The following is a 16872-nucleotide window of genomic DNA, read 5'->3' on the forward strand; positions in this document are numbered from 1 at the left end:
AATTTAGAGTAGCCAATTATTTTTACCCCCTTTTCTCCCCAATTTAGTCGTTATGTCAATTAATTCCTCCCCACACACATTTCTGTGTTGTCGTATCCTACTGACTCACCTGCCAGTGAGGAGCCCCCACCAGGAGGACGTATGGCCTTCATCCTACTCCTCCCGCCCAACACTCCCCGCTGACAGGTGCCGCCCCAGCCCGTAGGAGTACATGTCTACGGGCTGGATATTGCTTGGTACATGACCAAGCAATATCACCCTCCCCGCCCAGCTTCCCCCCCCGAACACGGGCCAATTGTTCGCGTAGACACCCGACAAAGCTGGTTGCACCACGGTGAATTCGAACCCACAACCTGGTAGTGGGCAGAGACTTTACCACTGCGAGCACCTACTTTTGTACTTTGTACTTTTTGTACTAAATAAAGTACATCAATCAATCAATCCATCGGGGTCCATGTGTATTCAATTCATCAAAACATTTAATGAAAGACAAATATACACTACGATGCAAAAACATCATATAAACGGGTAGAAATCTAAAACAATATGTACAGTAAACATCATATCAACGGGTAGAAATCGAGGGAAAAAAAATATGTACAGTAAACCGTTCGGGGGGGGGGCAGTTCCGAATTGCAGCCACCTGTAAGTGCTCTTCTAGAGCGGTTTTGAAGGAGAGTAAGGATTCACATGTTTTTATAACTGTTGGTAGGGCATTCCACATTTTTGTGGCATAGAACAAATTGAACCCCTTGTTAGACCCAAATCTGTCTTGAACGTGATTTGTGGAGCTCCCTCTGGTGTTGTGATTGTGGAAGTCATTGGCGTTTTTGAAGTAGTTTGACAGGTACATGGGCGTCTTTGTGGTGTAGTGTATCTTGTGGAACAGGCCCATTGCAAGTTGCTGTACTCTGTCCTCTACCCTGAGCCATCCCACCCTAGCAAAGTGAGCAGGGGTTAAATGAGTTGTAGATGTAAGGCCTAGCAGTAGCCTGACCAGTTTATTTTGGGATGTGGAGCCTTGATTTTAAGGCCTTTGTGGCGCTATGGTACCATGAATGAAAGTAACATTTGAATACCGGACTTTTGCTTGTAACAGAGTATTTCTACATTGTGATATTGATACTTTTACCTAAGTAAATAATGTGAGTACTTTTTCCACCAGTGAGAATACAGGTGTAAATAAATAAATACATGTAACATGTTATCAGCAATGCCATTTTCTGTTATATTCTGCTGTTCCAAATTCACTCTGACTGTAAGGAGCTGTAAGTTTAAGTGATTCCCCCCATTAAAACACAAGTTCCTTGTTAAAAAGTTAAATCTCTATGTTCTGATAGTAGTCATTGCATAAGTGAAATTTGTCCAGTAACAGGAGTTTCCCCGTCTCTCCAGCTCTTTAATGGACAGAATACAAATTTTACAGGTGTGTGTCACCTATTTCCTCCAATCAGGCTGAGGTGAGAGAACCCTTTTATCAGCTTCAGTTTTATAGTGTTCCAATTCCAATTTCACTTGTTTATCCTATGAGTTCTCTCTCCTGATTAGATGAAATTAGTAGGCCTGTCCAAAATTGAAAACGTGTTTTCTAAAAAAGAAAAAACACTATAGCAATGATTACTATTGGAATATAGAGCTATTTAACACTATTAACACAATCTTTTGTCATCCTGTCCGGGACTGAGCCTGGTAACCCCCCCCCCCTCATTTGCATTAAATGGAAATGAGATCCGGAGGGAGGGGTTTACCAGGCTAAGACTGAGTAACCTAAAGTAATGAAACTGTTTCTTAATTTTCACATAACCTTTATTTGATGTGGACTGTTTTGGATAGCAATGGTATATGTATGTTTTTTAAATGCAAGCATTTCTTTGTACTTTATGTGATCATGTGACAGAAACTGCTGACATCTTTACCAGTACTCTCTGGAGTAAGATTATTGTATCTCAATGGGACCTTCCCGGCAAAATAAAGGATGAATAAATACCAATCCTTGTGTTTTTTTAATTATCCTTTGGTTATTATTACAAGGTTTGATATAGGAAATAACATGGTAAATCTGAAACATGGAATTGTTATACTAGAACATGTCTAAGGTTTTTGGATGATGCAGAAAAGGAGAAGGATTTCTGTCAAGAGAGTGGCAATTAATTTACTTTAAACACTCATCAGACCCTCACAGAAAACATTAAGTTACAAACATTGATTGCCTGCATACTTGCTTACATAGTAGATATTGTGTCTGTTACAAAAATCTGTGCATATGTCATATATGCAGATTTTGTAACGCACACCATGTGTTAATTTCGTAGACTAAAACTATGACGAAGAATGTTCGTCGACTACCTTTATTCACTGACGAAAACTAAATAAAAACTAAGCTATAATGACTAAAACTAAGATTAAATGTATTGACAATTTCAACAAATTGTCAATACGTTGTCAACAAATAAAAACTAGACTAAAATGTTAGGGAGGGACTAGTGGCGAAGAGATCCAGTAGAACTAAAAGACAAGTAATTTTATGTTTGGTTGCACTTGGGTGTCGTGCTCTGAAAATAGCAGATCTACAAGATAAGATCGGCTATTTTCAGCATGCAACCAAGTGTAAAATCAGCCATTACTACGCCACCAAGGCCTGCCAAAATAAAATTTTGTCAACAAAATTAACTGCAGATTTAGTCGACTAAAATCTTATATTTAGTCGACTAAAACTAGACTAAAACTAAAACGTTTCAAATGACTAAAATATGACTACAACTAAATAAATTTGTATTTATTATTATTTATTTAAATATTTATTATGACTTAACTAAATGAAAAATTTGCTGTCAAAATTAACACTGCAATGCATGCATAACATTGTCATTATGGTTCATAAATGTGCTCGCAAAGAGAGGACCAGAGTAGGTAGAAACATCAGGAACTACATATCCCACAAGTCGGTGCGTCCCAACAGTGGGATACGTCACCTCCGATCTTGGCTTCCTGTCCAAGTGTAAACGGGGACATGACACAGTTGTTTGGAGATTTTTTGGGGAAAACAACATCCACCATACAAGTATCGACGTGATTATTAAGATCGAAAGGAGTAAAGAACCGTGTGTCGATCAGCCTTGTGGCCGCGATGGAGGCGGTCCCCCGAATGCCGATGATCTGGCTGGATCTGAAAGAGGCCGGGGAGTTCCAGTTCAGCCCGTCCGTCAGGCAGGTGAGCTGGGCTGGGTGGGGAAGGAAGGAGCAACAGGACTGACGTGATGGAAGACAAGGATTAAGGAGAACATGGTTACGATCTTGAGCTTGTAAACATCTATACCAGGGCTCGTCAACGTTTTTCAGGCCCCCTAGCTGAGACAGAGATGAAGGAACAGGGACCCCCACTACATATTCTTTTATAAAATTGTGTTGCTGATTAAACTTTTTCATAGATTTCATAGATAGCTGGATTCATATTAATGTGCATCTTCAGATAGTTAACCTTTAAACCCTCAATATTTAGTCAACTTGACCGTCTGCTCTGTACTTGGTCTGCTCTTTTCCCCTCTCCACCGACTCTCCGAAAAATAGCAGATCTACAAGTTCACAAAGCCTCGCAGCGCAAGGCGTTGTGAGCTTGTAGATCTGCTATTTTAGGTTAATGTTCCCCACCACACAAAGATTTGGCGGACCCCCTGTAGAAACTCTGAGGAACCCCTAGGGGTCCCGGACCCCCTGTTGAAGACCCCTGAATTCTATACCAATATCTCAGGTGGTTAGAGATATCTGACAGCTCAAACGTCTCTGAGGTTGAGAACCACTGAATTAGCTTAGCGAGCCTAACGGTTTTCAAGTAGTGATAGATCATCTACTAACAATAACAACACCAGGACTAGCCCTGAAACATGACTGTCATACCATGACAGTCATGGTGCCGAGTCCCCCTGGTCTAAAGTTGTGTTCGATTTTTTCACATTGCCATCTCTCACATAAACATATACGTTCAGATTTCAAATATAAAGTGCTTACCACCGAGCCACGGATGTTACAAGGCGATGCGGACCGCGATGAGTACCCGTATCTCCCGTATTGTTCAATAAAAAGCATTTTAATCCCATCGCCGGCCATTTTCTTTTTTTGTTTTTTTTTGTTTTGTAATGTATCAGAGTGCAATACACCTCCCAACCATTAGTGTCGCATGGTTGAAAGTATAGGAGACAATTTGGAGAAAATGGACGGCGATGGGATTAAAATGCTTTTTATTGAACAATACGGGAGATACGGGTACTCATCGCGGTCCACATCGCCTTGTAACATCCGTGGCTCGGTGGTAAGCACTTTATATTTGAAATCTGAACGTTTATGTTTATGTGAGCGATGGCAATCTGAAAAAATCGAACAAAACTTTAGACCAGGGGGACAGGGCACCATGACGCTTGTATACAAGCGTCATGTGAACCATGGCTACACCAGGACCAGTCAGTGATGTCATGTCACTGTCAAATGCACCTGACCAGCGCAGGGTTGTTGTTAACAACCTCCTAGTCTAGTAGGAATCACACTCACACACCCTAGATGTGTTTATATGATCAGTTTTATGAGCCCTCTTTCTCTTGCATATTATAAATAAAAGACCTTTGCCCTCTTGGTTTTTCATCCACCACTAGCCTAGAGGTGGTTAACGGTAGTTGGGTAGATGAGGAAGGGTGATGAAATCCAGTCCAGTATCATTTATCATGAGATATTGCAGCCGTGTATACATTCACTGAAGAGAAACGGAGTGAATTATTCAGTGTAGACAGTACACACACACACACACACACACACACACACACACTGTATATAGTAAAGTACAGCTAGTGTGGGTCCAATAGTGTCATTGTGACTGTGTGGTATGGTAGTCTAAAGAGCGGAATGCCTGTCCCGTGTTTGTGTAGCAGCCTAACATACATCTCCACAAGACATGAGACTACTAGGTTGTTAACCCATTAAGTTAAGACCGGGAACGCATCTGTGTGTCATTTTACGATTTCTTTGGGCTATACAAAAACAGCAGATATACAAGCTCAGAGTGCCGCGCTATGAGCTTGTAGATCTACTGTTTTTGAAAATAAATTGTGAAAATGTGTGCAAATCTTTGAATATATATATATATACATTTTTAGCTAAAATCTTTGCTTCTGGTGGGGGTCCCTGGAACGAAATATTTTGAGAGGGGGGGGGGGGGTCTGCGGACAAATACATATCATTTTGGGGGTCCTTGACATGAAAAAAGTTTGAGAACCACTGATATTATAGCAACATAAGTAAAAAAAATAAATAAAAAAGAATTAGGATTTAGAAAACATTGGTAGAATCCCCCAGAAGCAAAGATTTGAGTTAAAAATGTTCTAGATTTTTTTCTTTTTTTAATAGCAGATCTACAAGCTCGTATTTGAATAGCCCAAAGTATAAAATAATGGTTATAGCTATAAAAAAAAAAAAAATCTAAAATGACACAGATGCGTTCCCCGGTGTTAAAGTGTACACAGAGCTACTCAACTGGAATGTCTATTATAGTGTATGTATCTGTGCAATGTGAAGTCCTTGAGTATGCTTATTGTGTCTGTGTGAGAAAAAGAGAGGGAGAGGGAATGACCACTGAGTGTCTTTCTGTCTTTGCCAGCAAGTCATGCTCCAGTAAGGAGCATGCTTATGACTGTTGCTGCTGAGTGACACAATCACCAGCTCAGCTCCTTGGGACAGTCAAAGTCTTTGCAAGGCATGATGGGATAGTTCCAAGGCCTGCTGAAGGCCAAGATGTATAAACATGTTCAACTCTGAAATGTTTTCCATTCACCTGTTATTTCCTTCCATTTTCTCTCCTCACAGTTTATTCTAAAGAACTATGGGGAGAATCCAGACAACTACAATGAGCAGCTGAAAAAAATGGAAACGTTAAGACAGGTAGTTGTCATGAATCTATAATTCATAATAAATCAGTAGATCAGTGTATTGACATAGGAGTATTACATCTGTTATAGACTGCTGTGGTGCTGCTGATCTTTGCAGTCCTTTCTCACTATTGTTACAATGTTGGTGATCGAGGTCTAGGAATTTAAAGTAATAATTGCATATTTCTGTGTTAGAGCATCTCATAACAATTTCTCTTTAGTGTCCTAAGTGAATTGGCTCCTGCTATCTGATACTTGCTAATGTCAGGGCATCGCCTTGGTTAGGCTTTCTTAACCACCTGAACCCTTGCATCCCTATTAAAATAGCAGATCTACAAGCTGTGAGCTTGTAGATTGTCTATTTTTGGCAAAGAGATTTGGTGTAGATTAGATTGGGAAAAATGAGCCAATTATAGACCCCTGAAGGACCCTGGTCAATGGAGTATATAGCCTAGGTTGTTCAGTGGTTAACTGAACTCAAAATCAACTCACCCTTCCAAACAAGCCGTTGTCCTCTGATCCCTGTACAGTTTATTTAGCTCGGCTGCGTCTCTGATTGAAACCCAGTCTAGGCTGGATTGGGAACAAGGGAATATTCCCATGTACTCTCTTCACTCTGTCCACTGAGAACGTTATGTAGTTACAGATAAATTGTCAGCATTAAACAAAAAATGTCAAGGGTAAGTCAACAAAAATATCTGTGATGGGAGATGTCAACCAGAACCCAATTAATGTACATACATCTCACCCACCCCCTTCTCTTTAACTACCAAACCAGATTTCTAAATACTGTAGGTGCTCAGTCTAGTATGAGGGATTGATGCATTAGATGGGTTTGTTGGTAAATGTTTTTGCCACTGCTTTTTCCATCTGTATATGAATGCAAGTCAAGGATTATACACCTAATCACTCTCATATATGTGTAATTCAAATGTACAAATTATTTGGTGGTTAAAGTATATTAGATGTTAATTGGCCACAGGATAGTATTATGTTTCATCTGATGTATTGTTGATCTATATTCTTAAAGTTGTGTTCCAGAACAAAATTGTAACAAATGTTTTAAGGGGTGACGTTGGAGATTTTGAACCAAAATGTTATTGTTCAGCATGAAAATCGGCACTGGAGTTTTTTCTAGTGCATTTACAGTGAGTTGAGGAAACAGAATCCATTGGGGAAGTGTTAACATTCAGGGTAAAAATCTGCTAAATTTATTTTTAAGTCAGCCAGCCAATATGACGGTGGGTGTAACTAAAGAGACTGTACCGTACAGTATATAGACAGTGAATCTGCCTATGTTTGCTTGCCAGTGATCACACCAACACATAGGTATCGTTATCCACTGTGTCATTTTTGCATTGTTTTCACTGTAATGTTTATGTAGTTATATTCTTGTTTTGCTCTTTTATCTGTTCTGGTTCTGGTTCTGGTTCCAGCTGTAGCTTTAGTACCCATTTGCAGTGCTATAAATGTGGTGTTGATTTTCTTGTTGGACTGGTGCACAGCTGCTGAATGGGTACAATGAAACACTGTGTTTGTAACTGTGTGTCTCTGCCAGAGTGCGGTGAATGTGACCAGGGATTTTGAGGGATGCAGCACGCTGAGGAAGTACTTTGGACAACTGCATTACCTCCAGAGCCGCGTGCCTCTGGGACCAGGCCAGGAGGCTGCTGTGCCCATTTCATGGTAAGGACGTACGCACGTACAGAAACGCGTATACCTATACACTGTAAATTGCTCAGTGTCAATTTAACTCTGAGAGTGTAGAGATGTTACTATATACGGTATATTGTAACAGATTGTTAGTTACAATACCTCCATTTTCTCAGGAGAGGACAATGGGTAATAGTCCATGTCAAGTTTTACTTTCTCTACCCAACTATGCTTAAGGAATCTAACATGCATGTGTTATTTTGAAAATAAATGATACTCTTCATTTGTCCACGAAATATACACGTACTCAAGATCATATCTAGGTTATAACATATCATGTGATATTAGTGCTCACAGAATTTGCATCCGCATCCACATGTGCTACACATACATACTGTACAAACTCTGTCTGATGGTCTGTTATTATCTTTGTCATTGTGTTTGCCCAGGACAGAGATTTTCTCTGGAAAGACAGTCACCCATGATGACATCAGCTATGAACAAGCCTGTATCCTGTACAACCTAGGTGAGTTAAGACATGTTTTTGAAATGTAGTTGGTTAGTTGTTACTGTTGTGTGGGAGTCCTGCAGAGGCTAAACCAGTTGTCATATTGGTAAATAAAATTAAAAAACAGTGCATAAAATAAATAACCTATTTTGTATGGTGTTTTATTTGTATAGTGGTCCACAGTGGACTTGTACACATACATCAGTACTCTGACATTTTTTTCACTTGAACATACGTATGTGATCTTTGTTCAGAAACAGTCAGTATGCTACGAAGTATAAACTAGTCTCAACTGCGATTTTTGTATTGCCCCTTATTTGTTAGGTGCCCTGCATTCCATGTTGGGAGCCATGGATAATAGGGTGTCTGAGGAGGTAAGAACACTCCTTGTCTCTTTAGCATCTTGAACATGTCGGTGTGTGCGGAGGCTGCGGACTGTGCGCACACACAATATATACTTTATTGATTTTTCTCTCTGCAGGGGATGAAGGTTTCCTGCACACATTTCCAGTGCTCGGCTGGGGCTTTCTCCTACCTAAGAGACCACTTCAGCCACAACTTCAGTGTCGACATGAGTCACCAGATCCTTAACCTCAACATCAATCTCATGCTGGTAAACAACACATGCGTGCATGCACGTACACAAATATTGGTGTACCATATATGGGCGTTTCACACTGGAAGTGACACTACGCCTGCATACCCGCTCGGATCCGTGGGGTCGCACTGCGTTCCTCATGTGAATAGACCTGATTCTATATGCATCTCTAGTGGAAAAAAGAATAGTACCAACGTGACATTTTCACAGGAACACGCCCACTTGTAGCTATGCCTGACAGATTTTATGCACCAACATTACCTACCTGCCCCCTCGCCTCTCATTCATCCAGTATACTCACTCATCTTTCTCTCTCAATTTCCATGTCTCTCTCTCTCGCACGCACGCACGCACGCACGCACGCACGCACGCACAAGTCTCTCATCACTGTGTCTCTTCCCCAGGGTCAGGCCCAGGAGTGTCTCCTAGAGAAGTCCATGTTGGACAACAGGAAGAGCTTCCTGGTGGCACGCATCAGTGCTCAGGTAAACCTTTCTTTCTTTCTTTTTTATCATCTTGTATTTAAAAACTTTACCTTCACTATCCATAATACCAGGATGGATCCTACATTCATCAGAAAATATATATTTGATAAAAATATATTTATATTTCTGAATAACTCTTCATTGTCTTTTTATTATAAAAGATACTTTCTTGTTAAAGTGTAAGATTTTAAGATGAAAAGTTATACATTGCTATTGTCTGTATTAGAGACCTGTTCTGGTCCCTCCTTGCCTTTTAGTAAAATGTATTTTTGTTAAGAAATGAAAGTATTTTTGTTAAGAAATGAAAGTGGTGCATGTTCAATTACACTGGTCCCTGTGTCTAAAACACTCTTCAGACGATAGTCATAGTGGTGGCACTGTGGGTTCTGATGTGTGCAGGTGGTGGATTACTATAAGGAGGCCTGCAGGGCTCTGGAGAACTCTGAGACCGCCTCCATGCTGGGGAAGATCCAGAAGGATTGGAAGAAACTGGTCCAGATGAAGATCTATTATTTTGCTTCTATTGCCCATGTGAGTCACATGCATGCATCTCTATTGTCTGTGGCATATACCTAGAAGTTGGCCTTTGAATTTTGAGTCACCCACTCTCATGATTTCTCTCACTCTGTACACTGCTGCCCTTGGGTTCCATTTTATTTTACACTTTCACAGTTAAACAGTCAGGATTTTAATTTGTATCTACATTTTTCTTCCCATAGCTCCACATGGGGAAACAAGCTGAGGAACAGCAGAAGTATGGAGAGCGGGTATGACCAAGTGTATTCATTAATTTGTTCATTCTTTCACACACACTGTGCCGATCTACATCCAACTGCTCACTCTTTGGATTTGCTCTGTCCCACAGCTGGCCTACCTGCAAAGCTCTTTGGACAAACTCAGTGAAGCCATCAAACTGGCTAAGGTAAAGTTAGGAGTTACCTATAGTCCTCATCCAGTAAAGTATGTGTAGTGTCAATTAGATGTTCTGTTATGACCTGACCTCTCTTCTCTCCTGGTTTTCATAATCAGGGTCAGCCTGACAGTGTGCAAGAGGCCTTGAAATTCTCCATGGATGTTATTGGGGGAAAGTAAGCAATCTGTTCTTGCTGTTCTCACGTAACTGCGATGATAATGTGACGTGGCCATTGCCTTCTATTAAATATGCTCCCTTGTTTTCTTCTTTCTTGAATCCACAGGTTCAATTCAGCTAAGAAAGACAATGACTTCATCTATCACGAGACAGTTCCTACTTTGGAGACACTGGCCTCGGTTAAAGGTAAATGTGACTATAATATAAGGACCAGCTCTGACTGTCATCGAGCAACTGTTGTGACTTGATCATCGAGCAACTGTTCTGACTTGATCATCAAGCAACTGTTCTGACTTGATCATCAAGTTCGAATAGGGCAGATTTTGCATATCAAAGGATACATGCACAGCCTCTAACTATAACCAGACCTGCATTATAGAGTTAGCAAATCATGTTGATGGCATATCTGATGGGTAATTCAAATATCTTGAAATTTCTTATTTCCATTTTTGCTAAGCAGCAAGCTACATAGGCTTTGTCTAATTTGGTTGTCTGATAGGAAGTGAGGGGAGGCGTGACATCTGCTTAATTTTCTGTGCATTTTCAGCACTAGCGATGTACAGACTGTTAAGTGGAAGAATTTGAAAATTGTGTGAGCAATCAACTCTGTCTTGAGAGACTAGGACCATCCAGATGTGTTGGATGGTTTTTATGACAGTAAATCATATGTTGAATTGACCTCTGAGTCTGATGTTTTGGCACTTGTTTGCACAAACTCAATGTGCTACCTTCTGTCATATATCTGTCACTCTCTGTTAGGCAACAACTTTGAAAATATAACTATTCTATGGCATGCCCATTTAGGTGCCCCCCTGGTGAAGGCCCTTCCAGTCAACCCTACTGATCCCAGTGTCACAGGACCTGACCTGTTTGCCAAGCTAGTGCCCATGGCAGCCCACGAGGCCTCCTCTCTTTACAGGTATGTGCCAGTGATGGATGCCAAGTTTATGTGTCTGTTGTAGTGGCTTTTGACCAGAATACTGTTGGTTCAACCCCCTAGAATTGCATAAACAATCTGGTTGGTGGATGTGAATGAGTAGCTACACCATTAACATTATTTTGTTGATGAGTGTTAACCTGGGTAAATGAAGATTGAAGCCATGGTCCTGATGATGATGGCTACATGTCTGTTTTCAGTGAGGAGAAGGCGAAGCTGCTACGTGACATCATGGCCAAGATAGATGGCAAGAATGAGACTCTAGAGTAAGTACATTCAGAGTGTATAGATGATGCACATTTGAGTTTGACAGTTACAATCATTGTGTGACACGTATCAAAAACAAAGTCGCTACAAACTCATTTTCCGCTTAGATCGCTCTTAAAGAAATTACCTATGCATTTATTTTTATTTCATTATTTTTCAAACTGATACTGCTTTCAATGCATTGTATTTATTTATCCCTATACAGACTCCTTTGGTTTGTTTAGTAAAGATAGCGTTGAGCAAAAAATACTAAGCAATGTTTGTTTGATTGTTATTTATGCGGTATCTAAGTGGTAATTTCTCCTCCGGCAGGCAATTTATGGACTCACTGGGCCTGGAGCCAGAGTCGGTGGACAACCTGGACATGTACAGCCACATACCTACTGTTCTGATGGAGAAGTGTGCTGCCCTCAGTGTCCGGCCAGATACCGCCAAAAGTCTGATCCAGTCCATGCAAGGTCAGTGGCAGGAAGATCACTAATACACATGCTCACACACGCTTGATGTTCTCGGAGTCATGTCAAAGATGAATCTCTGTCACATGTGATGGACAATAAAGTCAATAAAGTCCAAAGTTTCTGAAGTATGAGCATTAACTAAATAACCATTTGTCCTCGACAGTCCTCTCGGGCGTCTTCACCGACGTGGAAGCCTCCTTGAAGGAGATCCAGGACGTGCTGGAGGAAGATGAGGCTGGCGTGCGAGCCCTCCAGGACGCCTCGGTGACAGAGGTGCACCCGCCAGCACAGGCCCAAGCTCTGGCTGAGATCCGCAGAGACCTGGAGAAGTACATGGAGGCTCACGAGAAGGCCAGCTTCACCAATACGGAGCTCCACCGTGCCATGAACCTTCACATCAGCAACCTGCGTCTGCTTGGAGGACCACTGGATAGCCTGAGAGATGCCCTCCCCAGGCCACAACTCACTGAAGGTGTGGGTTTGTTAATGTTTGAATGCTGTTTGTGGGAGTTATAGGCTTTGTTAGGGGGTATGTACGTTTGACATTGAAAGCATACTTTCATTGCTGAGGGGGGATATCACCACCATACATCTTCAACGGGCACATACATTTAGCTGTTTCTTCAGCCTAACAGAAATGCTAATTCTGTATTGCAGTCGTAACCCTTACTCCCCAGTGTGGGGTCCAGTGAGCCTCAGGGTTCCTTGAGGGGGTTCCAAATAGAGCCCTTACAGGCTTACGGGTCCATTTGGTTCCTTTTTGTGTACTCTCAGAGTTACGGGCGTCCTTGAAATTAAAACGTTTGAGAACCACTGCTGTATTGGATTCTGTTGCTGTACAAGTTTGTAAATTCAGTGCGTGTGTGTGCTCCTGTCTGCTTGCAGAGGAAGTAGCAGGACTCCAGAGCATGAAGCGAATCCTGGGGAAGGTGCAGGAGATGAGAGATCAGAGGGGTTCACTGGAGAAACAGCTCCGTGATCTCATCCAGCAGGATGACATCACTTCTGCACTGGTCACCACCGAACGAGCTGACATGAAGGTATAATGCTGAAAGAATGCCTGAAACATTCAAAATTTGCATCAGGCATTTAAGGACACAGGAGACCATGTGTCCTTAAAATGTTTTGATTGATTAATTGATTGAAATATAACGCATGATATTCCAGAGAATTTCTAGCAGGAGTAAAAATATTATCCCTAGGGTGCAAACTTCCACCCTAACATACTCTTACACACTCAGACCTTTTCATTATTTGATGTTCAATACACTCCAGCAGTTATCAATCATCACATGCTATATTTCAAATTGTCTGCCTAATTTCTACCCACTTATAATCTAAACTTTCAGTGGCTGACAGAGTGACTTCTATTTTTAGTGGAATAATCTTTTAAATGTGCACATTGTTATGCAAAAGACTTACATGGTGTCTGAATTGGTCTTTTCTCAGCGTGTGTTTGAGGAGCAGCTGAAGAAGTATGAGCAGGTGAAGGTGTACATCGACCAGAACATGGCGGCCCAGGAGAACATCCTGAAGGCCCTGACCGAGGCTAATGTCCAGTACGCTTCCGTCCGCAAAGGTCTGTGTCAGACGGAGCAGCAGTGGAACACCACCGTCCAGAATCTGGTGGCCTCCTATGAAGCCTACGAAGACCTGATGAAGAAGTCGCAGGAAGGGAAGGAGTTCTATGAAGACCTAGAGGCCAAGGCCTCGCGCCTGTTGGAGAAAGCCAAAACGCTCTTTCAAACCAGGACGGAGGAACGGAAGGCCATCCTGGACAGGTGAGGAAGAGGAGAAGGTAAATCTGGATAGAAATATTCTTATTGTGTAGTTGTAGTGTAGGCCAAGCCATCTAGCATGGTGTCATGAAACTGAAACACCTTTGGCCATCAGACCCAGAAATCTCTAAAGTGAAACTTTAGAGTTTGGTCGTTGTTGAAAATCTATGCATGTAAAAAAAAATAAGCAAACCCGACTCTTCTTCTGAAGAACTTATGTTGTTATTGGAGAAGTATAGCATTTATTAAGATCGCTATTTCCATTTGGCCAAATGAGGCGTGGTCTGTCACCACCTGCACACAAAGCAGCCAGCCTTTATAGTGCAGCATTGTCTGCACTGCACACATAGTAACTTTCTACCGATATCTGACAGGATGGCCATGTCCTTACAAGACTCTGTCAACATCTGTTTGTTTGTTTCCCCTGCTCAGGGATGCACAAAAAAAGCCTCCGCCACGGCCCACCGCAGCCAAGCCCTCCCTGCAGTCCAAGGGCTCGGACGCTGACTCGGCCTGCTCCAGCCTGGATGACCCAGAGCTGGCACAGCTCAGCGCAGCCATCCTGGCACTGGGGGGAGACCTTCCTGAGGAGCTCCGCAGCCTCCCCCCTGACCTCCCTTCCCTCTCCGCCGCCGGTGCTCGTCTACCTGGCCCGGAGGCCTACCTACCCCCCAGCACATCTCTTCCCTGGCCTGGTGCACCAGGGGCCGGTGTCCATGGCCATCGGTTTCCTGTCAATTTGCCTCCGCCAGAGCTCCTGGCACGTATGGCTCAGTTTCCTACTTCTGGGCCCCTCCCACATGCACCCATCCCTCAGATGCCCCACCAGATGCCCCCTCAGGGGCCTCCCCAAATACCATTCCAGGCACCAGTTTCGGGATATGAGGCACCTCCTTCTCAAGCCCCCCAACACGGAACCGTGGCCCCTGCTCCTGTCCGACCCTCCACCACTACCGTAGATAGCATCCAGGCCCCTATCCCCAGCTACGCTCCAACCCCTCGTCATCCTGTGCCACCCGCAGCCTCCACCGGCTACGCCGTACCACCACCGATGGCAGCCTACCCCCAATTCATGCCGCAGCCAGGGGTGCCCATGCAAGGCCCTGGCCAAGTTCCTCCACCCCAACTTCAGCAACAGTACCCCCATCCCACAGGACAACAGCACCCACAGGGATACCATGCTGCACCGAGGGCTATGCATGCTCCTCGTCCCCCTGTCCAGGCCCAACAGGGATACCCACCCTGTTACATGCCTCCACAACAGAGACCAGGTATGCCTCCCCAGTATCAGCAAACATTCCCTGGTCAACCTCAGCCACATCCTCAACATGGTTACCAGCCACAGACTCAAATACCCCAAGGCTATCAGCCACCACAGGGCTACCTCCCTCAGCAGCATCCCCACATGATGCCAGGCTCCATGCCAAGGCCACCTCAGGGCCAGGTGCCTCCCCACAGTGTCCACCCTCAAATGCCCCCCGCTTCTCAGGTTATGCCACCTGTATCTCAACCGTACATGCACCATCCGAGTCAACAGTTGCCTCCTGGGCATCCTCACCAACACATGTTGCCGCAACAGCAGCAAATGCCAGTGCACCCTAATGCCCAGCAAATGCCCCTGCACCCACATCAGCAGATGCAAATGCCATCTGGTCCCAGACAGCCAATGACGCCCACAAGTCAGGCGTTGCCCCCAGTCTCACAGAATTACATGCCCCCATCTAGTCAGTCTGTGCCCCCTGTCCTGCATCCACAAATGCCTCCTATTGGCCCTGGACCTCAGGGACACATGCACAGGGGTGCCATGCCATGTCAAATGCCCCCCAACTCCATGCCACAACAACATCACCCCCACCCTGGACAACCCCCCTTACCACACATGCCCCAGCAGCCCATGCAAATGCCTTGTCAACCCCAGGCTCAGCTTCCGCACTCGGCAGCAATGTGCTACCCAGGGGGACCTCCTATGATTCCTCAACAGCCACTAGCCCCTCAGCTTGTGGCCCCACCACAACCTCAGGCTCCCCTTCCCATGACCCATCCACAGCAGCCCCCAGCCTCCACCATGTACCCTGCCGCACCAGGGGCTAGCGGTCCTCCAGGTGCACCCCAGCAACCCACCGCCATGGGTGCACACGGTCCACAGGTCCCTCCTGCACAGCACATGATCCAGCCCTCACCGGGAGGTCCCCCAGTTGCCCAACCGCCTAACAATATCCCTCCCTCACCCTCCCCTTCTCCCTCTCCTGCCCCCGCCTCTTTGGGGCTGACCTCTCAGCAGAGACCCTCTCCAGCTCCCACCCCAGGAGGTGCAGCTCCACCTCCCCTTGCCTCTCCCTCTGCTTCCTCTCCTTCCACCTCCCTATTCCTGCGCCAGAACTCCAGTACAGATGACCTCCTCTCTTCTAGTCCCGAGAGCCAGCCCGGCGGTGCCAAGGCCCCGACCGACGTCCTCCAGCCCATCAAAGCCGACCCTCAGGATGGGGAGCGTCGCAAGAAGAGTGCTCAGGGTGTCTTATTGATCCAAGGTGACCCCTACCAAGGCCCCGAGCGTGTTGCCCGCCTCCACGATGAACTAGAACGTTACCAGGCCCGGGTAGAATCCCTGGAGCACCCCTCTGAAAATGAGGGAGGCCTGTCGGTGCTTGATGCCCGTTGGAAGGAGCTCCAGGACCAGCAGGAGAAAGACGCCCGGCAGCTGTCCATCGCCATCGCCCGCTGCTACACCATGAAAAACCGTCACCAAGATATCATGCCCTATGACATCAACCGTGTGGTGCTTCACTCGGGCAAAGATGACTACATCAACGCCAGCTATGTGGAGGAGTTGTCGCCTTATTGCCCTCGACTCATCGCTACACAGGCTCCTCTCACTGGCACGGCAGCAGACTTCTGGCTGATGGTGTACGAACAGAAGGTGTCACTGGTGGTCATGCTGGTGTCAGAACAGGAACTGGTGAAGGTATAATTAAAGGATTTCTATGTAAACTACAAGATTGAACTAAACCGTCTCAGGGAGCATGTCTGCACTCAAGAGTATTTTTCCTTGTATTAGAATTACCTGTCATCTACTCAAAATGTTAACAGTAAGAGAAAAGTTTTTATTTTAGCGAATGGCAAATCAAGAATCATTTTATTTTATTTTTCAAGGCTGGGAAATGAATTTCTTTCCTCTCTTTCTCTCCTTCC

At 44.3% G+C, this 16872-nt stretch overlaps 1 protein-coding gene across 1 annotated transcript in view; it reads left to right on the forward strand.

Annotated features, from left to right (window-relative positions):
* The first annotated feature begins 2972 nt into the window (after window positions 1-2972).
* The window catches only part of ptpn23a (protein tyrosine phosphatase, non-receptor type 23, a), a 164720-nt gene continuing 150820 nt past the window's right edge, over window positions 2973-16872 (forward strand). Inside the window, exons 1-19 of the mRNA XM_080425435.1 lie at window positions 2973-3211; window positions 5848-5922; window positions 7468-7595; window positions 8012-8088; window positions 8395-8444; window positions 8552-8683; window positions 9073-9153; window positions 9553-9684; window positions 9873-9920; window positions 10019-10075; window positions 10183-10241; window positions 10350-10429; window positions 11048-11162; window positions 11381-11446; window positions 11760-11905; window positions 12069-12377; window positions 12791-12945; window positions 13355-13686; window positions 14116-16645. Coding sequence (XP_080281561.1) covers window positions 3128-3211; window positions 5848-5922; window positions 7468-7595; window positions 8012-8088; window positions 8395-8444; window positions 8552-8683; window positions 9073-9153; window positions 9553-9684; window positions 9873-9920; window positions 10019-10075; window positions 10183-10241; window positions 10350-10429; window positions 11048-11162; window positions 11381-11446; window positions 11760-11905; window positions 12069-12377; window positions 12791-12945; window positions 13355-13686; window positions 14116-16645 — 4656 coding nt within the window. The 5' untranslated portion in view covers window positions 2973-3127. The remainder of the gene's footprint in view (window positions 3212-5847; window positions 5923-7467; window positions 7596-8011; window positions 8089-8394; window positions 8445-8551; window positions 8684-9072; window positions 9154-9552; window positions 9685-9872; window positions 9921-10018; window positions 10076-10182; window positions 10242-10349; window positions 10430-11047; window positions 11163-11380; window positions 11447-11759; window positions 11906-12068; window positions 12378-12790; window positions 12946-13354; window positions 13687-14115; window positions 16646-16872) is intronic.

Source organism: Gymnoscopelus braueri (genome assembly GCF_963280865.1).
Source record: "Gymnoscopelus braueri genome assembly, chromosome: 4".
In the NCBI taxonomy this organism is placed as follows: domain Eukaryota; kingdom Metazoa; phylum Chordata; class Actinopteri; order Myctophiformes; family Myctophidae; genus Gymnoscopelus; species Gymnoscopelus braueri.